This window comes from Pistacia vera, unplaced genomic scaffold (assembly GCF_008641045.1).
Source record: "Pistacia vera cultivar Batoury unplaced genomic scaffold, PisVer_v2 Contig225, whole genome shotgun sequence".
Taxonomy (NCBI): domain Eukaryota; kingdom Viridiplantae; phylum Streptophyta; class Magnoliopsida; order Sapindales; family Anacardiaceae; genus Pistacia; species Pistacia vera.
This window is the reverse complement of record NW_022196030.1, coordinates 758525-785099: the sequence shown is the minus strand read 5'-3', so window position 1 is coordinate 785099 and position 26575 is coordinate 758525. Positions and strand designations below refer to the sequence as shown.

At 34.0% G+C, this 26575-nt stretch overlaps 5 protein-coding genes across 5 annotated transcripts; 4 read left to right on the top strand and 1 right to left on the bottom strand.

The window, feature by feature from the left end:
- Positions 1-423: 423 nt before the first annotated feature.
- On the top strand, positions 424-1839 carry LOC116130766 (uncharacterized protein At2g34160-like). The gene is made up of 5 exons (XM_031416467.1): positions 424-711; positions 1172-1220; positions 1376-1438; positions 1525-1589; positions 1686-1839. Exons 1-5 carry the CDS (start codon positions 424-426, stop codon positions 1782-1784), a joined length of 564 nt encoding a protein of 187 aa, XP_031272327.1. The 3' UTR covers positions 1785-1839.
- Positions 1840-4767: 2928 nt separating this feature from the next.
- On the top strand, positions 4768-5667 carry LOC116130765 (uncharacterized protein DDB_G0287499-like). Its single transcript, XM_031416466.1, has 2 exons — positions 4768-5153; positions 5611-5667. The coding sequence occupies exons 1-2, from the start codon at positions 4782-4784 to the stop codon at positions 5665-5667; spliced, it is 429 nt and encodes a 142-aa protein (XP_031272326.1). The 5' UTR covers positions 4768-4781.
- A 1605-nt stretch (positions 5668-7272) lies between these two features.
- LOC116130739 (sphingosine kinase B-like) lies at positions 7273-9071 on the top strand. The gene is made up of 5 exons (XM_031416451.1): positions 7273-7658; positions 8116-8164; positions 8378-8440; positions 8526-8590; positions 8686-9071. The coding sequence occupies exons 1-5, from the start codon at positions 7287-7289 to the stop codon at positions 8770-8772; spliced, it is 636 nt and encodes a 211-aa protein (XP_031272311.1). The 5' UTR covers positions 7273-7286; the 3' UTR covers positions 8773-9071.
- Positions 9072-11419: 2348 nt separating this feature from the next.
- Positions 11420-17176, bottom strand: LOC116130886 (ureidoglycolate hydrolase). The gene is made up of 12 exons (XM_031416584.1): positions 16921-17176; positions 16735-16820; positions 16229-16303; positions 15808-15936; positions 15192-15278; positions 14570-14772; positions 14193-14295; positions 13399-13490; positions 13181-13243; positions 12685-12925; positions 12145-12185; positions 11420-11697 (listed from the first exon to the last, which is right to left on the bottom strand). Exons 1-12 carry the CDS (start codon positions 17119-17121, stop codon positions 11600-11602), a joined length of 1419 nt encoding a protein of 472 aa, XP_031272444.1. The 5' UTR covers positions 17122-17176; the 3' UTR covers positions 11420-11599.
- Positions 17177-20418: 3242 nt separating this feature from the next.
- LOC116130890 (DNA repair protein XRCC4) lies at positions 20419-23278 on the top strand. Its single transcript, XM_031416587.1, has 5 exons — positions 20419-20587; positions 20663-20805; positions 20903-21031; positions 21559-21681; positions 22847-23278. Exons 1-5 carry the CDS (start codon positions 20449-20451, stop codon positions 23084-23086), a joined length of 774 nt encoding a protein of 257 aa, XP_031272447.1. The 5' UTR covers positions 20419-20448; the 3' UTR covers positions 23087-23278.
- Positions 23279-26575: the final 3297 nt, after the last annotated feature.

Here is a 26575-nt window from a genome sequence, read left to right as displayed (position 1 = left end):
GGTTGGTTTAGAACATAAGGGGAGTTGTGCTTGATTTAGAAATTCAGAAGCAAAGCCTCCCCTCAAATGGCCAACTGGATCAGTGGGAGTAGCAAATAGTTGGGCTGCTTAACAATCAAATTCTCTTAATATGGGCCTTAATTTAACCAATTTCTGTTACTCAATTAGTTATCCACTTAACACTACTACCGGTTGCAACTTGCAAGCCTGTTCCCGCTTCCAAATAACGGCCAACAAAGTTTCTCCAATTGGAAATCTCCACGTGTTTGTTCATCATTGGCGGCATCACCTCTATATACAGGCGCCTGCGATCATAAGCTTCTCAGCAAGAAAATCTCAACAATATTTCCCGCTATTTCCCATCATTCTACAAAGAGAAAGAATCGGAGAGAAAAAAAAAAAAAGAGTTCTTAAGTCTTAACAATGGAGGCAAACACCAAGGTTGTTTCAGAGAATGTTGAGCTCAAGAAAGAGGAAGTCAAGAAAAAAAACAAGAGAAACAAGAAAAAGGGTAACAAAAACAACAACAACGACAACATTAAAAACAAAGAGGCAGCTCTGGTCGATCCTGCTAATGGCGAAGTAATTAATGCTGCCGCTGATGTTCTTACTACTAATGACTCTTCAGGTCAGATCAAGAAGAAGAACAACACTCGCATTCAAGTCTCCAACACCAAGAAACCCTTCATTTTCTACCTCAATCTTGCCAAGGTATCTACACATTCTCTTGTTTTTCCCTTAATCAAGAAATTGTGGTTTCCCTGTGTTTCTTTATTAGCTATATTTTTTGTCATTATTCCTCAACAAGGTTCTTAAAATGTAGAATTGAAAGTTAAATTTTGATAAATCTTGGTTTTTGATCTGCATCTGCTCAGATGGATCGTTGTAATGGTGCTCCATAATACAATAATTTGGTATTCATTGTTGATGTTTCAAGTGATTTCCATCTTCAAATGTGTTCTGAATCTTGATTTCTGGTTTTTTAGGGCGTAATCTTTCTGACTTAATCGCGATTATACTTGTTGTGGTAGTTTTGCTTCAAGTACACCGTTTTAGTTTATTAGTTTACCTGATACTTAATTTTGCTAAAATGAAAAATTAATGAGAAAATTTGCAGATTTTATAATTTTCTTAATGGGGTCTTTTTTAATCTTATTATTCTGTGTTGCAGAGTTACATAAAGCAGAACGACAATGTTGAACTCTCAGCCTTGGGCATGGGTACATACTATTCCCTAATCCTTTTCCTTCTTATTCTGCATATTTCCTTTCTTTTTCTTTTCAACTATCGTTGAAATCTAACAGATTACTTGCAATTACTGGATGACTTTTCTGTTTCTCTGTATTAATGCAATTACTTGTGTTATTTAATGCAGCCATTCCTACTGTTATCACAATTGCTGAGATTCTGAAACGAGATGGACTGGTTAATAACAAGGGTAGGAGATCACATCCTGTTAATATTAATTAACTAAAGATCCTCTATTATTGAAACTAATTAGATTCACATATTGTGATGTAACAGAAGTGAAGATATCTACATTGGATTCCAAGGAGGATCATAGGGGTTCTTTCATTCAGAAACCTAAGGTTGTCTTGTACTGCTTGCTTTTGATGCCTTCTCTTGTTTTTATTTTTGCACCAATTACAAGTTCTCATTCTTCATATATCTTACTGGGTCCTCAGATTCAAATTATTCTGGCGAAGGCTGAGAGTATGGTCAAGACCATAACTGCTGCTGATGCTGCCACAGCACCTGAGGTGGAATCTGATAAGCAGGCCTGACCAAACAGTTGCATAAGAATTCCGTTTCCACAGTCTACTGTATAACTGTTTCTTTTTCAGTTTAATAAAATAGAGATGTATATGTACCTATTAGTATTTGGAGTTGCTAGCAGAGGATGATTTGATTGAGATGGAGACAGTTTAGTAGAGCAGATCTTGTGAAGCCTAGCATCTCTATGTGTTTTCTATTGTAGTGTTGTCATTTTCATATGCAAAGTGTTGTTGAGATATAATGTACATAACCGTTTCTTCATGTTAGATATACGATGTCTCATTTTACTGCAGAGAAATATAAATATGTGTTTGTTTTGTAGTTTCTACCATCTCTCTATCACTGATCAAATTGTCACTTAATATACAAGTTTTGCATCAAAGCCAAATGGGTTTATTTTATTATTATAAAGAAGATGAATAGGCTGATTGTTGCAATCTTCAGTCTTCAGAAAGTATTTATCCTGAAGACTGAAGAGGTTTATGGCAGATCATTAGTTAGCAGTTATAACTACATTAGAGCCATTTCTACCCAAATCAAGTTAAAATTAAGTGCTATTCCATGATTACTATTCAAAGTCGAGTAACTCGGTATCTGCAATATCCAATTCAGTATCTGAAATCTTTGAAAATCACAGATCAAAGATGGAGTTTTGTAATTTATATCAAGTCTCATTTACTGATGATATGCATACAAACGACTTTTCCGAGAAGTGTCATTGTTGCATAGAGTTATTTGCAGAAGTGATGGCACCAGAACATTTACTGGTAGAGGTACTGTAACTGTCTCTTTCTCAATTAACCAGAAGGAGTAACTTGATAACTTATTTACCAATCTTGACACTGCTACTGCATGTCTTTATCTACACGTACTGCTTTGCCCAACCTACCCAGGTACATACTTGAAACTTTCTTGGATCAATTATGGTTGCTTAGATGAGAGAGATTTTGTAAAAGAAAATAACCACTAAGAGAATTTCTTGTGGAATGGTTGGAATTTCTTTCATGTGTATTGATTTCTTTACAATGTTATGTAATGAGCTTAAGTTCTTTTGGGCTATGACTTTCTTGTCTTGGTATGTTTGGTTGCCGAGTTTTGATGTCTCTTTTCTTTTATTCGAGATTTCCAAACAAGCTAATAAAAACCTTGGGTTTAACGAAGAAGTAGCGTTTCTTTATCTCCCTCTACATTTTCAGTCTTCGTCTCTGAAATTCTTGGTTCAGCTGTGATTTTTCCCATTTTCTTAGGGAATTCATGGGGTTTTAAGACATTTTTAGGATTTTTATGGGTTCAATTGTATGGTATCTATCCTGAGATCTTCACTTTTTACAATTAATCAAATGTCATTGCATGTTGTAGAATCAATTAAAAAGTTATCAGAACTTGAAATGTGTCTAATTACACTTTTTTTTTCTAATTTTCTAAAGTTCATAGGAGACAAAAGATTTATGGTTTCTTTAAGGATATAATCATTGGCTTAATTTTGCTGCTGGATTTGTTGTGGTGGCCATCATTAACTAGTTTAAATTTGTTAGGTTTCTTTGTATTCTATCTGAATTTTCCCTAACAAAGGCCTGACGATACAGACTTTGACTGTAGAGAGTTTAGAGCTAGGATATAATCAGAGTACTGGCACTCCTAATGTGACCAAGATGTCATAGAAATGGAGTGGAGATAGTTTGTGCACCTCTGTCACACATTTTTTCCTTTGTTTTTGTTGATGTTTGATTTTGACACTAACGATTTCGCACTTGTAAAGTACTAAGAAATTCCTAGAAATTACACGTGAATTGATTATGAGAAGTTGATTATGAGATACTGTTGTCACAATAGCATGCAAATACTTAAAGTAAATGAGAAGATGAAAGTTTTATAGTGGTTTGGATGCTTAAAGCGAATCCTACATTCGATTGTTTTCTTTTATATGAGTGTTCTTGGTTATTAGCCAAGTTTATAAGAGATCGCGAACTAAGAACTGGGTTACAAGTGTTTGGTATTCTAGAGAATATTAAGCTAGTCTCTTTCTCATAATGTGTTTTTGTTGTTTACTTTGTTAAATTCAGAGTGTCTAATCCCCATTTTGTGAGGGGGAGCTGTCTATTTATATCTGTTGAATTCAAGGTAATAATTACAAATCTGCAAGTGAGTTGGTACCGTACAAGTCTTTTCTGATGTCCCATTGGTTGATAACTTAAGAAATATCTTTAAATTAAACGGCGATTGGACATGTGTGCGAACCAAATTCATTCACAGGAAAAACTTGAGTTGGCTGAGTTGTTGACAGTTATATTCTTTATGTCTTGGGCGACGTGAGAGACTCTGGATGACGTAAAACCTTTCTGAACTCTTATTAGTGCTCGCTTCTGTTAGGCTGATATTTTAGGCATAGGAAAATGATAGAGTCACCGAAAATACACACCGAATCTGTGCATCGAATGACGTGATAAAATCTTAACCGTTGATTAATATTAACTGATAATGAATAAATAGTCAAGATTGTATCACGTCATTCAGTGCACGAATTCGCTGCGTAACTGTAGTATTACTCTTTAGGCATAACAGTTTCTCTGTCATTTTACAGTGCGCATCTTGTCAACTTCCCTATGCAGGAAAAACAATATTTGAGTGATAATGAATTGGCTCTGCTTACCAGAAAAATATAAGAGGATATGAGTTAATTAAGAATTAGATTTTATATCCATTTCTAAACAGTAATAACTACAACAGAACAAGCTTAGCCCAAAATTAATTAAGATAACTAATTCGAGATTATCATTCCATTAACTCTACCAGCGGTTGCAACTTCCAAGGCTGTTCGCGCTTAAAAAAAACGAACCTACAGAGTTAAACCAATCGGAAACCTCCATGTGTTCGTTCGATATTGGCGCTATCACCTCTATATAAAGGCGCCTCCAATCATAAGCTACTCACAAGTTATTACTCAACAACATTTCCCGCTATTTCCCAGCATTCTACAAAGAGAAAGAAAAAGGGATTTCTTAACAATGGAGGCAAGCACCGAGGTTGCTTCAGAGAATGTTGAGCTCAATAAAGAGGAAAGAAACAGAGAGAGAAAAAGAGAGTTCTTAACAATGGAGGCAAGCACCGAGGTTGTTTCGGAGAAAGTTGAGCTCAAGAAAGAGGAAGTCAAGAACAAGAGCAACAACAACAATAACAACAAAAACAAAGAGGCAGCTCCTGTTACTAATGGTGAAGTTATTAATGCTGCCGCTGCTGCTGTTACTACTAATGACTTTTCAGCTCAGATCAAGAAGAAGAAGAACAAGAAAAAGAACAAGAAAAAGAAGAAGAGCAACACTCGCATTCAAGTCTCCAACACCAAGAAACCCTTCATTTTCTACCTCAATCTTGCCAAGGTATCTACATATTTTCTTGTGTTTTCCTTAATCAAGAATCTGTAGTTTCCTTTGTTTCTTTATTACCTATATGTTTTGTCATTATTCCTCAACAAGGTTATTAAAATGTAGAATTGAGAGCTTAATTTTGATAATTTTTGGTTTTTGATCTGCATCTGCTCTTGGATGTATCCTTCTGATTCAATTTTTTCTCTGAATCTTGATTGGTGCTTCATGATACAATTATTTGGTTTTCATTGTCGATGTTTCAAGTCATTTTCATCTTCAAATTTGTTCTAAATCTTGATTTGTAGTTTTCCAGTGCATAATCTTTCTGACTTAATTGCTATTGGATTTGCTGGGGTACTTTTACCTAATCGGTAATATTACTAAAATGAAAACTTAATGACAAGAAAATTTGCAGATTTTATAATTTTCTTAATGGGGTTTTCTTTAATCTTATTAATCTGTGTTGCAGAGTTACATAAAGCAGTACAATAATATTGAACTCTCAGCTACAGAGAAAAGAAAATAAGCTCTAAAGGTTTGTTCGATTATTTTTCCTTGGGTTTAACGAAGAAGTAGCGTTTCTTTATCTCCCTCTACATTTTCAGTCTTCGTCTCTGAAATTCTTGGTTCAGTTGTGATTTTTCCCATTTTCTTAGGGCATTCATGGGGTTTTAAGACATTTTAAGGATTTTTATGGGTTCAATTGTATGATATCTTTCCTGGGATCTTCAGTTTTTACAATTAATCAAATGTCATTGTATGTTGTAGAATCAATTAAAAAGTTATCAGAACTTGAAATGTGTCTAATTACACTTTTTTTTCTAATTTTCTAAAGTTCATAGGAGACAAAAGATTTATGTGTTACAGCCTGCGGCACCAACAAAGGCCTGACGATACAGACTTTGACTGTAGAGAGTTTAGAGCTAGGATATAATCAGAGTAATGTGACCAAGATGCCATAGAAATGGAGTGGAGATAGTTTGTGGGAACTACGTACTGGTGCTTGTGCATCTCTGTCACATATTTTTTCCTTTGTTCTCGTTGATGTTTGATTTTGACATGAACGATTTCGTATTTGTAAAGTGCTAAGAAAGTCTTAAAAATTACTCGTGAATTGATTATGAGATACTGTTGTCACAGTAGTATGCAAATACTTAAAGTAGATGAAACCATTAGAGTTTTATAGTGGTTTGGATGCTTAAAACAAATCCTACATCGATTGTTTTCTTTTATATGAGTGTTCTTGGTTTTTAGCCAAATTTACAAGAGATTGCGAACTATGAACTAGGTTACAAGTGTTTGGTATTCTAGAAAATATAAAGCTAGTCTCTTTCTCATAGTGTGTTTTTGTTATTTGCTTTGTTAAATTCAGAGTGTCTAATCCCCATTTTGTGAGAGAGAGCTGTCTATTTATATCCGTTGAGTTTAAGGTAATAATTACAAATCTGTAAGTGAGTTGGTACCGTACAAGTCTTTTCTGATGTCCCATTGGTTGATAACTTAGGAAATATCTTTAAATTAAACGGGGATTGGACAGGTGTGCGAACCAAATTCATTCACAGACAAAACTTGAGTCGGTTGGATTGTTGACAGTTATATTCTTCATATCTTGGGCGACGTGAGAGACTCTAGACGACGTAAAACCTTTCTGAACTCTTATTTGTGCTCGCTTATGTCAGGCTGATATTCTAGGCATAACAGTTCTCTTTTTCATTTTACAGTGCGCATCTTGTCAACTTCCCTTTGCAGGAAAAAAAATATTTGAGTGATAATGAATTGGCTCTGCTTACCAGAAAAATATAAGAGGATATGAGTTAATTAAGAATTAGATTTTATATCCATTTCTAAACAGTAATAACTACAACAGAACAAGCTTAGCCCAAAATTAATTAAGATAACTAATTCGTGATTATCATTCCATTAACTCTACCAGCAGTTGCAACTTGCAAGGCTGTTCCCGCTTAAAAAAAACGAACCTGCAGAGTTAAACCAATCGGAAACCTCCATGTGTTCGTTCGATATTGGCCCTATCACCTCTATATAAAGGCGCCTCCAATCATAAGCTAGTCACAAGTAATTACTCAACAACATTTCCCGCTATTTCCCAGCATTCTACAAAGAGAAAGAAAAAGGGATTTCTTAACAATGGAGGCAAGCACCGAGGTTGCTTCAGAGAATGTTGAGCTCAATAAAGAGGAAAGAAACAGAGAGAGAAAAAGAGAGTTCTTAACAATGGAGGCAAGCACCGAGGTTGTTTCGGAGAAAGTTGAGCTCAAGAAAGAGGAAGTCAAGAACAAGAGCAACAACAACAATAACAACAAAAACAAAGAGGCAGCTCCTGTTACTAATGGTGAAGTTATTAATGCTGCCGCTGCTGCTGTTACTACTAATGACTTTTCAGCTCAGATCAAGAAGAAGAAGAACAAGAACAAGAACAAGAAAAAGAAGAAGAGCAACACTCGCATTCAAGTCTCCAACACCAAGAAACCCTTCATTTTCTACCTCAATCTTGCCAAGGTATCTACATATTTTCTTGTGTTTTCCTTAATCAAGAATCTGTAGTTTCCTTTGTTTCTTTATTATCTATATGTTTTGTCATTATTCCTCAACAAGGTTATTAAAATTTAGAATTGAGAGCTTAATTTTGATAATTTTTGGTTTTTGATCTGCATCTGCTCTTGGATGTATCTTTCTGATTCATTTTTTTCTCTGAATCTTGCTTGATGCTTCATGATACAATTATTTGGTTTTCATTGTCGATGTTTCAAGTCATTTTCATCTTCAAATTTGTTCTAAATCTTGATTTGTAGTTTTTCAGTGCATAATCTTTCCGACTTAATTGCTATTGGATTTGTTGGGGTACTTTTACCTAATCGGTAATATTACTAAAATGAAAACTTAATGACAAGAAAATTTGCAGATTTTATAATTTTCTTAATGGGGTTTTCTTTAATCTTATTAATCTGTGTTGCAGAGTTACATAAAGCAGTACAATAATATTGAACTCTCAGCCTTGGGCATGGGTACATACTATCCCTTATCCTTTTCCTTCCCTTTTCAATTATTGTTATAATCTAATTGCAAAATTGCTACTAAAGCTTATAGTTAATCCTTTTCTTTTCCTTTTAATTGCTACTAAAGCTTATAGTTAATCTTTTTCCCCGAGGGACAGTTTAGTTGGATGACCTTTTCTGTTTCTCTGTATTAATGCAATTACTGGTGTTATTTAATGCCAGCCATTCCTACTGTTATCACAATTGCTGAGATTCTGAAACGAGATGGACTAGCTAATAACAAGGGTAGGAGGCCACATCCTCTTCATGTTAATTAACTAAAGATCCTCTTCATTAAAACTAATTAGATTTACATGTTGTGATGCAACAGAGGTGAAAATATCTACGGTGGACTCGAAGGAGGATCATAGAGGTTCTTTCATTCAGAAACCTAAGGTTGTACTGCTTACTTGTTCTTTTCTTCTTTCTTTTTCTTTTTTTTTTTCACCAGTTACAAGTTCTTATTCTTGATCTATCTTACTGGTTTTCAGATCCAAGTCATTCTGGGAAAGGCTGAGACCACAACTGCTGCTGATGCTGCCACAGCACCTAAGGTGGAATCTGATAAGCAGGCCTGATTAAGCAGTTGCATAAGAATTCCTTTTCCGCAGTCTACTGTATAAATGTTCTTTTTCAGTTATATAAGTTCTTAATAGAGACGTATATATACCCATTAGTACTTGGAGTTGCTACTAGGTGATCTGCTAACATGATGATTTGATTGAGATGGAGACAATTTAGTGGAGCAGATCTTGTGAAGCCTAGTATCTCTATGTGTTTTCTATTGTAGTGTTGTCATTTTCATGTTCGAGTGTTGTTGAGATATAACGTACAGAACCGTGTTATTCACGTTGGATTTGTAATGTTTCATTTTACTGCAGAGAAATAAATACTAAATACTTGTTTTCAGTTTCTACTCTCTCTCTCCTGCGCTCAGTTAATAATGCAAATATCACTGATCAAATTGTCTCTTAATATGCAAGTTTTGATGCTAAACCAACTGGGTTTATGTTATTATTATAAAGAAGATGAATAGGCTGGTTGTCGTGATCTTCAGTCTTCAGAAAACATTTTATCTAACTAATGCAGGAGAAAATATTTTCTGTTAAAAAATTTCAGTAGCTAATTAATAAGAAGTCTTGACTGAAAAATGTACCCTGAAAAAGCATATGGATGGAAATATCTATTTACTTGTAAGGTTGTTTTATCTCAAACTGGACAGGCGTGGTTATTGGTACTTACCCTTGCACCAGCAGTTAATGGTTTCAGTGTGCCTCTCTACATGGTTGGCTAATAATATTCTTCATTAAAATAATCAACTGTGCTGCTTAAGAAACAGTTGCAAACCCATAATTCTTTTAAACTACCTTGTGTGGATTGCTCTAACAGACTCTTGGCGCCAAAAATAACTACGAGCATTACCACCCCATCCCTCATTGGATCACCACCTCTATATTAGAATAGCCCCATTCACAACAGACTCCCTTACACAAAATCTCTAGCCTCTCCGACTTTTTCCAAGAAGCCAGTGCCATTGTCGCATAGAGTTCTTTGCTGTAGTGATGGCACCAGAACTATTGACCAGAAGGAGTAGCTTCATAACTTCTTTACCAATCTTGACACTGCTACTGCATATCTTTCTTTCCACGCACTGCTTTGCTCAACCTACCCGGGTAAATACTTAAAACTTTCTTGGATAGATTATGGTTGCTTAGATAAGAGAAATTTTGTAAAAGAAAATAATCACTAGAAGTTGATTGGTTTACATGGTCTTTTTCTTGTAGAATGGTTGGGATTTCTTTACAATGCTATTTAACGGGCTTAAGTTCTTTTGGACAATGACTTAGGCTTGGTACGTATGGTTGCCGAGAAAACTACAGAGAAGAAAATAAGCTCTAAGGATTTATAGGATTCTTTATTCTTGGGTTTACGAAGAACCGGCCTTTCTTTATCTCCCTCTACAATTTCAGTCTTCTTCACAAGAATTCTTGGTTCAGTTATGAATTTTCCAATTTCCTTGGGAAATTTATAGGATGAAAATTACGGGTTTCAAGTCATTTTTAGGATTTTCAGGGTTTACACTTTTGTTAAGTATCTGTCTTGGGATCTTCTTTTTTTTTTTTTTTTTTTTTAACTTAAATCTTGCTTGGGGGTTCCATCGAATTTCTTGAAATATCTCATGGTAATTGGAATGCCATTGTATGTTGTGGAGTCAAGTGAATAGTGAATAAGGGTTATATTCGTAGGAGGAAAGATTGACTTAATTGCTGTTGGATTTGTTGTGGTATCCATCATTAACTAGGAGTTTTTCTGGAGACTTAATATTATTCATGAATGTGTTTTACTCGAAAATAGTTTTCCTAAATTAAAAATCAATCTCTGAATTTTCCCTAATGAGGTTTCTCTGATCTTATATTGTATTGCAGATGAACAAGCAGTGGTACATTTACGATTACATTCTGAATGGAGATGATGGAGGATGTAAGAGGCCACACCCCTTTTGTGTTAAACAAATTTCCTCTCATTTCCATATAACCAGATTACATGTTTTGGTAAATGCAACAGGGTTAAAGCTATGTTTAGACTTCACGCGGCTGGAGTACGATCACGATCTAGGTCAATTCATTCAGAGACCCAAGGTTGAAACTGCTTTCATTAGTCCAATTTACTTTACACAAATTCCAGTTATTCATTTCACTACTAATAGGTTCATCTCTTTTAACTGCCTCTCAGATTGAAAAACCATTGTTTGAGAAAGCCAACAGGACCACTGCTGATGATACAGTCTTTTAATGCAGAGATTATCTTTCCAGAATTTTCGCGAGTTTTGAGCTAGGATATAATCAGAGTACTAGTCAGTCATTTCTGTTTAGACTTGCTCCTAACATGACCAAGATGCCATAGAAATTAGGTAGAGTTAGTTTGAGGGAGCTGGATACTGGGGCTTGTGCATCTCTGTCACTCTGTTTTCCTTTGTTCTCTTTTTCATTTCTAGGAAGTGTGTTCAGGTAAAATTTACAGTGCTGCTGTTCTTGTTGGCATATACAAGTTGCTTCATTTTACAGCAAGTAATAGAAATAGAGATGAAAATGTTTTAGTCTCTGTTTCTCACCTCTCTGCCACATGCACAGAACACATACATACACATATCTTTGAAATTATTAATTAAGATAACTATTTCATGATTATTATTCCACTGTGAAAGGGAATGTTGGACATCCACCATGATTTCCTCAATCCACTCTCATATCTTTGAAATTCGCTCATCTTGGAGGAACTTTAGATTAAGTGATTGACTAAACATATGCATACAGTGAACCCAACTTCAAAAAGGGTACATAAAAGAAGAATACATACCCCTGATGAAAACTTAAGTAGCTGGTTAAGGAGAAATTAAAACAATGATCATTGCAGGGACAACTTGGCAAGGGTCAGTGCTAATACCTTGACCCCATTTGCTATGTCTTGACCGGAAGCATATTCCTCAGGTTTGTGACTGTACCCTGCAAAAGAAATGAATGAAAACATGTATTATTGTTGTCACATTTTGTTTTCCTCGAATGGTAAAAGTTGGTAAGATAGTTTAAGAATTCTAGAGGTGCTCCATTTGCCTAGCTAGTGTCCCCCATTGTGTTAAAGACTATTTGGGAATGAGTTTGTGCCCTTACCAAAGCCAATATTTTTTTTTTTTTATTGTTTTCTTTTTGCCAAAGTTGAAGAGTTTCAGTGTGCTTAGATACATGGTTTGTTGCATGTGCACATAATTAGCAAAGAAACGGGAGTACTAGCACCAAAATGCTTTTGGCGCTTGTACTTGTACTCCAGTTTCTGGTTGTCTGGTCACAAACCAGATACTGTTTCAACAGATGGAATCTAATTTGTCATTTTCTGACATTATGAACATTATTAAGAAGGTCTTTGCTATATGCAGAAGAAAGAGATTTTCAGACCTTTGTAACATGGAATGAAAATCATGCCCATTGGGGATACCCTGCATGGATGAGAAAATGTCTATAATTAGAAGCAGTATGCTGTCAAAACCACTAAAAAAGGAAAAAAAAAAAAAAAAAAATTAGCAGTTAAAAGGTCATCATCACCTGAAACTTGAGCAGGTAAAGTATATAATCATAATAATAAGACATCATGATAAAATATAGTGTTCAGTAGGCTTCGATTGAGATTGAATACACAAATGCAGAGAAAAGCAACTGAAGAAATTTTATCTTTGCGAATGCTAATGTGTAGCATTTGTAAACATGCTCTGGAAGAAGAGAAGGGAGTTGGACAATTTTGCATTCGGGTATCAGTCCCTCGCTCAATAGAAATGAAGAAATAACCTCTACCATCTAAGAAAATGGTCCTAGGAAAACATGCAAAGTTGTATGACATAATTAGAGATTTAAAGGGACATAGTCTTCAATTTGCAAACAATGTGCACATATAGGCTATGTTGATAAAGGCTGATATAATAACTTGCTTCCTCTCTATACCTGGCCATAAACAGTGAATCGTGGTAAGCTCTGCTGATCATCAACTTATGTGTTAAATTTAGCTCTTTTGACGCTGCTTCTGCTGCCTCAATTATTAATTTCTCCGATAGAGCTGGGGGATCCTGATTTATGATTTTAAATTCGGAGAGCACAACACCCCGAGTTTTAGCTATTGAAACTGCAGACTGATGGATTTTCTCAACAACAATATTTCTTCTCTTTTCATCAATGTCACGTGTGTCTGCCAAAAGATAGATAAACAAAAACCATTAAACAAGAAATAAAATTATCAGAAAATCAAATGGAACTAAATCTAACGTTGGTCAAAATTTTCATTGGCAAAGACAAAATGCCAAGGGTTTCCTCATGAAACATTTAATACAAACTTCAGGAAATTTGATAATCAACTTATTGAAGCATTGCGAGCACATTTGTTATACTTATACACTTGTCTGTTCTACCATAAGATGTGAACTACAACTAATGGAAAACATACCAATTTCTAGGTGTGATTTGCTTGGGATGCTGTTGATTGCACCAGGATGCAGCTCCAGTATACCTTAGGAAACATAACTTATTTGGTTACAGCAGAGTTCTATGAAAAGTTAAGATAGCCTAAATAAAAATATAAGCACTATATGTTGCAAGATGTGGTTCTACATCCAATAAATAACATAATATTCTATGAGTAGGTAAGAAGGGAACATGACTCACCAACTGTACCAACAGTATCAACGGATCCAGAATCTAATACATGTTTCTCAACAGCCAGTGCTAATTCTGCAGCTGCCAGACCAGCATCATTTCTGCTCAAATCATGTTTATAAATGTTATGGATCTTATCGACTGAACAAGCATAGTAAAATAAAATAAAATAAAATAAATGTAAAAAGGACAAATATTGCCGACTCCTCCTGCGGTATTACCTAAATACAGGGTGGTTCTAAAATTCATCAAAAAGATATCTGAAAATACTGAAATTTATCAGACAGGAAATTATTGATATTTTTCAAACCACAGGGCTCTGTCTGTATTTTCATATTTAGATGAGGTTAATGGTATACCCTCATGTGAAATTGATCTCATTCTAGATGGCTACAAAATTTGACTGCAGGAACTAGACTACCGTCAGCATAAAAAAAAGATATGTTGTTATGTAGTATGATAATCTAATTAGAGTTAGTCATCCAACTTGAAGGATCTTGAATGCTTGAATAAAGTAAAAATAGCTTACAAGACTGAAGTTTTAAATGTTGATATGAATTAGATGCAACTACTCAAGAGAATGCAAAGAATATCAAAAGTTAATTCAGGACCTCATAAGCAGATTTCACTCATGACATGCATAATTGAAGCAGTCACAACCATGCAGGAATATATCAAATTGTTGAAAGAAGTACAGGACATAACAGCACAAGATTTAGGAACTCCAAAAATACATAGATGCATACTTGATATAAATGTTACTTGAGTCAGAATAAAATCATACGTAGACTGATAATAGTTACCTCTTTGGCATCAAGACTGCACCTGCATGGCCTCCATTGCCTTCAAAATCTACTTTTAAACTTGCAGGTGCTGCAATAGCAGTAACTATGCCAATAGATGTACCTGAAGAAGTATAAAGTTGATTTACTTAGATGTCACATGATGCTTTTGCATTTTTTAAAAATATTTCTGTCTTTATTTCTCCTTTGAGGGGTAAAGCTCATTATTTTTCCCCCTTAACTAAGTGTCATTTCTTTTCTTTTTTAATAAATTTCATTCTACTGCTGAGGTTGCCCCCCCTTCCACCAAAAAGAAAAAAGAAAAAAGAAAAGAAATATAAAGTGAGCCAATTTAAATAGAGGTCACAATCATAAAATATGCAATAAAAATGGCAAACCTTCTTCCTCCAGAATGGGTCCCTGCTCTATATGCAATTCAAGAAAAGCAGAGTAACTTCCTTTCTTCAGAAACACACTGGATAAGTCATCTTGTTCTTTTGCATATCCTGCAGATCTTACAGCATCTAAAAAGGATATATTTTGACTATCAACTGTTGACATAAGATCCTTTGCAAGTGCTTCACTCCCAGCCAATAAGCGGCTGCACAGTGAACATAACAGATGAGGAACCTCATAATATGGAGTAAAATTCTCAAATCCACTAACCATCTACAATTGCATATTCACTACAATTGTATATATATTAATTATCCTAAAACATAGAGAGAATGCAGCTAGTTGGGTCCCTTTCCCTTCTGAAAGTGACTTCGGAATCAATGTCATTCATATTTCAGAAACTCAAAGGATTTTGGAATCAATGTCATATTTACTAGAAGTGATAAACTCAAAGTGATAAACTCACGCTGCAAAGATATGTGACCAGAAAATTTATAAGAAAAGTAATAATTATTTTTTTTTTATTTTGAGTGAGCGATAGTTAAGAAAAAATATTAATTGAATAAACATTAGAAAGTGTGTAAATCCGTGTGAGGAACTTCTAACTATTTAGAAGTAGCTAACCTTCCCAAACAACTGATCCCAAAACGTGTTGGCTCTTCTGAGGTGAACATGATAACCTCCAGTGACCTTTTAGGCTTGAACCCATACCTATTGAAATTCCAGTCAGCACAGGATAGACCAAAAGAAAATTGGTCAATATACCAGATACTAATTTGAAGGAAAACAAGATGTAATAAGAAAGCAATTACATTATCAGAAAAGCGACATTTTCTTTAATTCATAATTAGGCATGGTAAATTATTCAAAATAATTTTTATGAACTGGAATTAAAAGTACAAGCAATAACTTTCATGAACAATGATTCAAGCTCTAGTTGAGTTGCTTTGGACTAGAGAGGAGTGCTTAGGAAATTTCAAGAAGGATGTCTGTAAGTTCTGGCTTAATTTTAAAATTATCTGACTACAGGTCAGGCGAGCTGATCAAAGATACACTTCAACATCTAAGTATATACTTATCCAAGCATTAAAATACATACGCCAATCTCATTAACTACCAATGATTTGCAAAGAGAATTCAAGAGCTAAATCATGCATGCAAATCAACCTTAAAGCAGCATCACTATGATAGCAATTAGCATCAACAATTTTCAGACTTTATCAAAAACTAAACCACGGACCTTTTTAGCACATTAATGGCTTCGATTGCACCCAACACACCAACGACTCCATCATACTTGCCAGAGTATGGAATAGCATCAATGTGAGAACCAGTTGCAACTGGAGCAAGCTCTGATTCATGGCCAGTCCTGCATAAAGATTCCTTGACCAATTAATTGACAACTCTCTGTGTTAAATAAGATAACAGAATTCTTACTAAAGGTTTTGGTATTCTTCTAGTAGATAAAAATTCATTTATGGTTATGAGAGAGAGAAAAAACTGAAAAAAGCAATAAAAATGAAACATTGGGCATGATCTGTGGAGGAAGTGATCCTAGATAAGGCAAAAATGGGTCATAGGCTATGGTTCTTTGACAGAACGCAGAATGAAGTAATTGCAATTTATGCAAAGAAAATTCTAAGATGAAAAAGAAATCTCACCATCTACCAAATATGTTACCAACAATGTCCTCTCTTACAGAGAGACCTGCGAGTGTCATCAAGTGTTTGATGTACCTGCAATTAAATATTTCAAACAGACAACATAAACACTTAGCTCAGGTGAAACACAGAAGATAAAGTTGGAGAACACCAGCACATAAGAGTTTAACTTGATAATCCTCATCATATAAGGAATATTTAATATAAATATTCATATAGCTTTTAAAGAGAAATGAAAAACACAAAGAGAACAGTCATTTTCAAAAATCACATTACATAAGGAGTCTATTAAGTTTAAGCAGCATCAAGATGATATTATTTGAAATATTCATCAAAGGTCCTATGATTTTGTTGTTGTTGGATCAATATTGTGATATTCAGTACACCCAGAAAAACAAATGTATAAGACAAATTAAGTCTTCAGAAACAGTTTAAAACTTGAACCTTGTACCAAACAGCGCATATAATCAAATCACGGTTAACAAGTGTAACTTCACATAGTTTACCTGCGAGCCAAAACATCCTTCTCAGAGTAAAGGATCCTAGTAACTGATGGCGCAGGTGTATCCGAGAAAGTTGACAGCTCATCAATCTAATAATCAAAATAAAAAAGAAAATATTTCAATAAGAGAAAAAGAAAGAAACCCCATATCAGTTTTACCTCTCCATGATACTATAAATTTAGTGGGTACCTGTTTCTGGAGAGTTAGAGTGTCAACTGAGAGGGAAGAAACGAAGTCTGTAGCAAATGAGTTGGATTCATGAATAGGGTAGCCGGAGAAAGCCTCCATGGTTCTGATTGTTGGGTCTCCATTATCTTGAGATAAGATTGCAGAGATGGAACAGAAAATCAATTGAAGGAGAAGAAGAGAGTGACAGAATCTTAAAGACATATTTAACTGGGGCTTTCTGATGGATAACAATATGCTCTTATTACCGTAGTATTTCATCTATCTTGGTGTCAGTCACTAAGGATGCACGTGACCTTGTTATTGTTAATCGACACATACTTCATGTTACTTTTGGAGTTTTCTGTAAGTTTGGTGATTCCCTGCATCTATAATTTTCCTTTAAATCCATAAAAATCTCGATTCAATTATTAAGATCATTATATACTTCAATGATTGTCACCCAGAAAAAGAAAAAAAATATATATGTAAATGATTTTTAAATTCCTTCTGTCCTCATGAATTTTTGCTTGTTTTCGGTTCATCAACCCCAGTTTAAGGGTGTTTTTCTTGTCTTTTAATCACTGAATCACCACTCATTTGTTCTTCTTGTCATTTCTCTCTTATACTTTCTTTAATAATATTATCAAAAATAATGATAATTTAATTGTTTCAATAATATTTTTTGTTTTTATAACTAGGATATTTGAACCAGTTTATATAGACCTTAACTAATTTTTAAAGTTTATTAAAAAACCCCAAAAAAATGAGGTAAAACTAACCTTAAGTTTAACATAAAAAAAAAAAAAAAAAAAAAGAACAAAACCTTCCGGACCAATTCCTGAGGTTATATCAATAGTGCTTTACAGCTCTTTAAAAGTTAAAACATTCAAACTGGTTAGGTATGATTATAAAGTAAGATTATTATGTCCTTTCTGTAAAATATTCTTGTAGTTTAATTTTATTATTGTTCAATTTATCCCTTAACAGCCTATTTATTGTTCAATGGATCGCTCAACAGCCTTGATATATACGAGTTTCTTTTTTATGCCGAGTTAATTAAAGGAAATTTAAGCCGAATTTTAAGTAAGATAAGACCTATCATATTATTTTATATATACCCAATTTCTTTTATTTTTGAATGACCAGCCTGTTTGAGTATGCGTCTATATGGGTCAAAATTCGTATTGGGTCTCACGAGGTCCAACCGTAACAGTGATAAGTGATGGTCCAGAGTCTTGGTTTAATCCCGATTGGACTCACGCTTAGAATACCTTGGGAACTGCATGCTCTATGAGTTAGGTCATCTATCGAGTTAAACTGAATTGAGTTCAGCCCATTTGCCCGCAGCAGTCCATATTAAGGATCATAATTCTAACCAAATTTCTCTTCTGACAATATCTTGTATCTCATCCAAAGAGGAAAGCCTTGACAAATAAAGGCAAAGAATCCAATCTCTTCCCGAAAAGAGAGTTCCCTACCAAATAGGACTCAAAGTTTTACTAGGATTCAAGACCCTGCGGTTCACTATATAAGCTGAGGCTAGTCCCCTTATTATGGATTCAAAAAATACTACCCTTAAGCCCTAATTCTCATATGGCCAAACCCCTGATCTACTTCAATCCCCTTGCATCACCTAGACTCTCAGAGACGCAAGGAGGCACCCCGTAGGTCTATCAAGGTTGTCAGTGGCTCTCTTCACAAGATTCAGTCTTCAATTCAATTGTAAATTTTAGCGTTTACAACATCTCATTTGGTTCTGACCTATTGAATATCCTACAAACCCAATGTTTTAAGGAAAACCACAAATGTGGTTGGTCGGTGCCCCAAGGTATTTTTTTTTTAATGACCAGAGGGTCTGAATTAGCTTGCGGCCTTGCGCATACCTCAATAAATCATCAGACCTATTGAATACTCTATAAGCTTAATATTCTAAGGTAAGCCATAAATGTGGTTGGTGNAAATTATGATGATATTTAAAAAATAGAAAAAAAATTGAATAATATAAATAAATTATAAATATAAATTGAATGAGAAATTGATTGGAGATTTGGAGCAGAGAGATTGAGAGAATGAAAGAATGAGAGATTGATTGGTGTGAAAAAAATTAAAGGTTTTAGGGTTATTTATAGTGTAGTTGTGGGGGGGAATATGAAAAAAAAAAAACTTATATTATATAAAAGTAACCGTTGGTGTTAGTTACCGTTGGCAGCCAACGGTTAATTTTTTTTTTTTTTAATAAATTTTATAAAATTTCATTTTAGTCCTTCAATTTATACTTATTTTAGGGGGTTTAATGTAATTTTATAAAGGACTAAATTGATAAAAGATAAAAAAAAGTTTGGGCCCAGGCCCTCCTCCTTAGGTCTGGTCCCGTTTTGGGACCAGACCTCCTAGGACCGGTCCTCCCAAGGACAAGTCCTAGGACCGGTTTTTGGAGCTGGGCTTTTGGCCCGGTCCCAAATGCCCAGCTCTAGTTCGGCCTATTCGCTTGCAGCAGTCAATATCAAGGATCAAAATCCTAACCAAATTCCTCTTCTGATAAGATTTCGTATCTTATCTAAAGAGGAAAGCATTGACAGATAAAGACAAAGAATCAAATCTCTTCCCGAAAAAAGAGTTCCTCTACCAAGTTGGACTCAGAGTCTTACTAGGATTCGAGCCCTTACGATTCACTATATAAGTTAAGGCCAGTCTCCTCATTATGGATTCAGAAAATACTACCCTTAAGCCCCAATTCTCATATCGCCAAACCCCTGATCTACTTCAATCCCCTTGCCTCGCCTGGACTCCCTCAGGGACGAAAGGAGACACCCTATAGGTCCATCAAGGTTGTCAATGGCTCTCTTCACAAGATTCAGTCTTCAATTTAACTGTAAATTAGCGTTTACAACATCTCAATTGGTTCCGACCTATTGAATATCCTACAAACCCAATGTTTTAAGGGAAACCACAAATGTGGTTGGTTGGTGCCCCAAGGTATATATATATATATTATTTTTTTTAATGATAAGAGGGTTTGAATTAGCTTGTGCGTACTTCAATTAATCATTAATGCCCATTGAACACTCTATAAGCTTAATATTCTAAGGTAAGCTATAAATGTGGTTGGTGAGACCATAAGTTAATTCGAATCCATAAAATTAATGAAGAAAGTAAATCTTTTTTACTGCTAGGGCAACCCCTTGGAGTTATATACCCAATTTCACTTGATCTCTTTTATGGACTCAATTCAGAATTTGATCGTTAATGTTGATTAATTTTAAAAATCAAAATTTCAGTAAAATTTTATTATTTATGGAGAGAATAACTTATAAGACACATGTTAATAGGGTAGTTATTAAAGTTTTTATCCATGGATAAGTTCAGGGTCACGAGAATTAATTAAGGTAAGCGTAAATTGGCCGGACGTTTATTCATTACACACACACAAAAAAAAAAAAAAAAAAAACAAAAACAAAAACTACATGACACACAACTTGAAAGGCGGGAAGACTTGCATATAAACATGGACAGCTTTCAGCTTCTCACAGAAAATAGTCACCAGAAAAAATGGAAACAACTCCAAGACACTCGTGTCTAAAGCTTCAAATCCCCAACTCCACTGAACCCATCTTCGTAAAAGGCACATGGTATCAGACACACTTCAACCTCTCCATCACCGACGGCCTCAACGCTTGGCTCTGCAATGGTAAAATTAAAACTTGTAACCAACATTTCCCGATCATTTCCATTTTTTTTTCTCAAAATAATTAGTTTTTGACAGCGACGGAAGAAGAGGTGAGAGAGAGAGCGGCGCAGTGGGACCAACCGGTCACCGAATACGTCAATTTGGCCGAGCGGTATCTAGGGTTTCAACAGCCTGGCTCGGTTTACGGTTTCAATGATGCTAGTAATGGGTATAAAAGAGTAAGTATTTATTTTCTTCTTCTTCTTTTTTTTTTTTTAATTGACTGTATTTGAATTTTGAAACGTAGTTGTTAAATGGTGGAGTGATGTTCTGCAGTTGTCATGGACCTTTGAGAAAGAAGGGACAAAGCTTGAATGGAGGTGGAAATGTGAACCTGCACCAAATAGCAAGAGTGTTACAGCAGGAATTTTGGACTTTCTGATGGATGCTAACATTAGGCTCAGTGTAAGATTCTGTATATTATTAGTTTTTTAGATTTTTTAATTTTCTATAGAGAGAACTTCAGGTACCCGGATAAGCACCTATAGAGCACTAGTATATGATCTTGATAGAAGTGCTAATTTGGCATCCCCATGAATCATGATGCAAACAGCCAAAACAGTTTTACTGGATTAGAGAATGGGTAAATAATGTGCATTGAATAGCCTTGTTGGTTAGAGCTCTTGCGGTGGACCAAGAGTTATACCAACCTTGTAGGGGTAAGGAGGATCTTTTAATTTGTGTTTGTGTGTGGAGAAGGGCCGAGTGCGGTTGTGTGATTAAGTAAAAAAGAAAGAAACATTAGAGTGGCTCCATTGTTTGAAATTTTTGTAAATTACATAGGACCAAATGACTAGGACAGTTTTCTTTCTCTTCTTTTTGTTGTCTTTCAAGAACCAGAGATCCTGATGTAATCCTTATATGAATGGGCGCTATAAACTTGGAGGAGATTTAATTTAATATTTTTAAATGGATATTATTTGTGTTTATAGGATGAAGTTGTCAGAAAAACTCAATCTTTTGAGAGGCTAAAAGTGGAGGCTGAGAAATCTTTGGCTCAAAGTGAGAGACTTAACAAGGAGAAGGTGGAGTTTGAATCTGCAATCTACACAAAGGTGAATGCTTTGACATGTCCAACATGTTTCTTTGCGGTTATATTATTACTGTTGTTGTTCTTTTACTTTAATCATGTTGTTCAACACCGGTAAGACGTTTTGGTGGTCAGAAACAGACTTCCTTCTTCATTTTTGACCATAAACAAAATGTTTGATAACAGTTTTGTAACAAGTCGTGAAAAACCCCATTGTCTCATGCTTCAAGTCTTGTAAACATCTTTATCTGTGTGTCAGCAACTTGTATTAATAGTGAAAGTTAGTTGAAGTTAGTGGACTAGAAGACACCTAGAGAACTAGAGCCCTAAGAGGGTTGACCACCTTAACTCATTTACATCCTCAATTGAACCAACCCCTCCTTGTACAAAATTTTCTGTCTATACAAAAATCAACCACCAAAACTCCTTTGCAGTTAAGTTGTATAAACAACAAAGAGGAATCTTGAAACTCCATTCCACTGAAACCCAAACTGATGCATAATGATAAACTTAATCCCACAAAACTGCATCTTCTTCTTTTTTCTCAGAAAAAATTCTGTTCTTTCTCTTTTGTCAAATCACCCGAAAGATAGCTAAGACTGCACATTTTCACACAACCTTGGCCCTCTATTTTCCTAAAGCAAAGAGGCTTTCCATAAGTTGTGAATCACAAGTACCTGGACTGAGCCAATCAATTTCAGCTTCGTTGCATAACCTAGCCCACAAATAATTTGATTTCTGATGGCCTTGTAATCAGATTTTTGAAATTCGCATTTCCTTCACATGGTATATTTGTTGGTGATTTGCTGAACTGTTACTTCTAGATTTTTTTTGATGGAATAAGTTTCTAGTAACTGTGGTGCTGTTGCTGTAATGCATCATTGAGGGAAGATTTTTCCATCCAAGAAGGTTGCATTGGGCTACAGGAAAGGATTCCAAGTTTTCTGTGTCTCTTTTCGGATCCATGTTTGTTCAATGAGACTTCATGACTGCTGAGTTGAAGCATTTTATTTATAAGTTTCAGTTTCTCCATAAATAGTTTCTAATTATCCATTTAATCATTGCTGAATCTATTTCGTAATGCTTTGTTCTTTAGGCATGCAGATGAAAGCATGGGTGTGTATATGAAGCATCATCCTCATTTCTTATAGTATATTAAGGACTGACTTTGGTTCTTTTCATGCTTCTAGTTCCTTGGCGTCCTGAATTCAAAGAAAGCAAAACTTAGAGAGCTCCGCGATCAGCTTTCAAAACGGGATGTTAGGAATTTGCGAGAGGAGGAGGAAGAATCCACAGACGAAACTGAGATTTTTGATGAAGTGAGTGATGATGAAAGGAGTGAGGAAGAAGCTGCAAAGGCTATTACGAGCACTTCGAAGGGTGCTCCAGCAACTAGGGCTTGTGGTCGAAAGAGGTCTACACGAAAATAGCATCGAACAAAGTCAAGTGTAGATTGGAGCAGTGAAAATCAGTCTCCTGTCACGTTCGATTTGATATCTTTTCTCTGGAATAACTTCTAGGGGAAGTTTTTACTGTCTTGGGTGATGATATTCGGTCCTTGTATAGATGGCTCTAATGTAAAATTTTCAACGCTTCTACTAGTTTTTAATAGAGTAATGATATGCGTACTCACGGATTTTACTAACCATTTAACTAACTTTTGTTAGAATTACATATGGTATCCATACTATACTTGTGATACTCGTATTATGTTTTATATTTACAAAGGTTAGTACGATGGTTAGTACACTCGTAAGTACGTATAGTATTATTCTTTTTAATATACCTAATTTTTTAGTTTCGTCACTGATTAATTGATGAATATTGGTAATAGTCACGTTTACGATAATCACCAACTCTTCTTGTAAGAGCATCTTCAATGGTACTCTTTATTTTAAAGGGTATCTTTCATATAAATAAAGAATATCTTTATTGATTTCTAAATATTAAGAATAATTTTTTTATTCAAATCCAATAGAAGAGAATATATTTTTACAAGAAAGAAACTTAATAGGAGATAAATTATAAATAAAATGTATAGAAATTTACAATTTATTATTTAAAATTAGGATAAAAGAGTAAAATTTGACTCTATAAAGGACTCTTTATATGATTTAAACTCTTTATTATAAATAGTTTATTCATAGAAACAAGAGTCCAACAGGCTCTTATTCTTTAAATATAAATAAAAAAGAAAGTTTGACTCTTCATGTTTCCTTGTAAAATTTTAATAAATATAAATATGAAGCTAATTTTTTTATACATGTTATTAGAGTATTGACAACTATCAAATTCGTTATCGCAATTTGCAACTAAGCTTCTCTTGGATTAATAGTAAATGTGGAGAAAAAGGTTTAAAGTTTTTCATATATTATTTAAAAATTTATAGTAAAGAATGAATGGTTAAGCGCCTTTGTTATACTATCCAGGATTATTATTTTGTTATCTTATTTGAGTTAAAAAACAAAATATGTGTTTGTTTATTTATTAGATCAATTCATTTAGAAAATTAATCTAAATTAAATAAATTTTTTTGTCTAAAAATGGAAAGTGGGTGAGATTTGTTTTCATATTATCATCTATTCAACAAAAAACATTTTTTCTAATTCTATTAAATTAAAAACAATTACCTTTCACTCATTTCAATATGAAAATTAATCCACCCTAGACCATCGTTGTTGCCTATTGTCGATGGCCACCTTGGTCGTTGTGGCTGAAAGATGCATGACCGATTGGATCTAGCCAATTGTGCGTCGATCTGGCCGTTAATGACAGCCAGAGATTTGATCGTAGATTTGGCCGTTTCTGACCATATCCACAGTAAACTAACCAGAAACGACCATATTGACACACGAATGATCAAATCCAGTCAATCGTGCATTGTTCCAGCTACAGTTGACTGCCGTCTGGCGATGGTGACCGACTGTCCTCTTGAGTGGTTAGAGTACTTTAGTTAATTTTTAAGTTTTATTGAGGGGGGTGTTTAGCATTAACAAATATAACGGGTTATAAATAGAATCTAAAATATTTTCAAAGTCAAACAATTATTCAACATTTTATCAAATTCTNGGGGAAGTTTTTACTGTCTTGGGTGATGATATTCGGTCCTTGTTGTATAGATGGCTCTAATGCAAAATTTTCAACACTTCTACTAGTTTTTAATATGCCCAATTTCTTAGTTTCGCCACTCATTAATTGATGAATATTGGTAATAGTCACGACTACGATAATCACCAACTCTCCTTATAAGAACATCTTTAATAGTCTTCTTTATTTTAAAGGTAATCTTTCATATAAATAAAAAATATTTTTATTGATTTTTAAATATTAAAAATAAAATTTTTATTCAAATCCAATAGATTTTTTAAATTTTAGGAGAGAGAATATATTTTTACAAGAAAAAAATTTAATAGGAGAGAAATTATAAATAAAATGTATAAAAATTTATAATTTATTATTTAAAATTAGGATAAATAGTGAAATTTGATTCTTTAAACGTAGAGAGTGAAATTCACTCTTTAATTTATATTTATAAAGAGTTTGTTGGACTCTTATTTTTATGAATAAACTCTTTATAATAAAGAGTTTAAATCATATAAAGAGTCATTCGGAGATGCTCTTGAAGATGTTCTAAGAGCATTTTCAAATGACTTTTTATATGACCCAAACTCTCTATTATAAAAAGTTTATCCATAAAAACAAAAGTTTAACAAGCTCTTTATCTTTAAAATATAAATTTGAGAGTGAGTTTGACTCTTCACATTTAGAGAGTCAAATTTCACTCTTTATCCTAATTTTAATTAATAAACTACAAATTTTTATACATTTTATTTATCAATTCTCTCTCCTATTAAGTTTTTTTCTTAAAAATAAAGAGCATCTTCATTAAATTTAAAGAATCTATTAGATTTGAATAAAAATTGTATTATTTATATTTTAAAATTAACAAGATGCTCTTTATTTATATGGAAGATGCCCTTTAAAATAAAGAGCACTATTAGAGATGCTCTAAGCTTGTAAAATTTTACTAAATATAAATATAAAGATCATTTTTTTATAGATGTTATGTTGACAACTATCAAATTCGTTATTGCAATTTGCAACTAAGCTTCTCCTGGATTAATAGTAATTGTGGAGAAAAAGGTTTAAGTTTTTCATATATTAATTAAAAATTTATAATAAAGAATGACTGGTTAAGCCCCTTTGTTATACTATTGTGGATTATTATTTTGTTATTTTATTTGAATTAAAAAACAAAATAAATGTTTGTTTATCTATTAGATCAATTCATTTAGAAAATTAATCTAAATTAAATAGGATTTTTTGTCCAAAAATGAAAAGTGGTTTGGAATTGTTTTTATATTATCATCAATTCAACAAAAAATATTTTTCCAATTCTATTCAATTAAAAACAACTACCTTTCACTCATTTCAATATGAAAATTAATCTACTCTAGACCATCGTCGCTGCCCATTGTCGACGGCCACTTTGATCATTGTGGTCGGAAGATGCATGACCAACTGGATCTAGTCGATTGTGTGTCGATCTGGTCATTGATTTGATCATAGATTTGACCATTTTTTACTATATCCACAATGGATCTAATCAGAAACGACCATATTGACACACGAATGATCAAATCTAGTCGATCGTGCATTGTTCCAGCTACAGTTGATTATCGTCTGATAGTGATGATCAACTGTCCTCTTGGATGGTTAGAGTGCTTTAGTTAACTTTTAAGTTTTTATTAAAGGGGGTGTTTAGCATTAACAAATATAACGGGTTATAAATAGAATCTAAAATATTTTCAAAGTCAAACATGTATTCAACATTTTATCAAATTTTAAATATGCTTTTAAGATATTTTACCAAACATATTTTTAAAATATGATCCAATTCGATTTATTTGAACTTAACG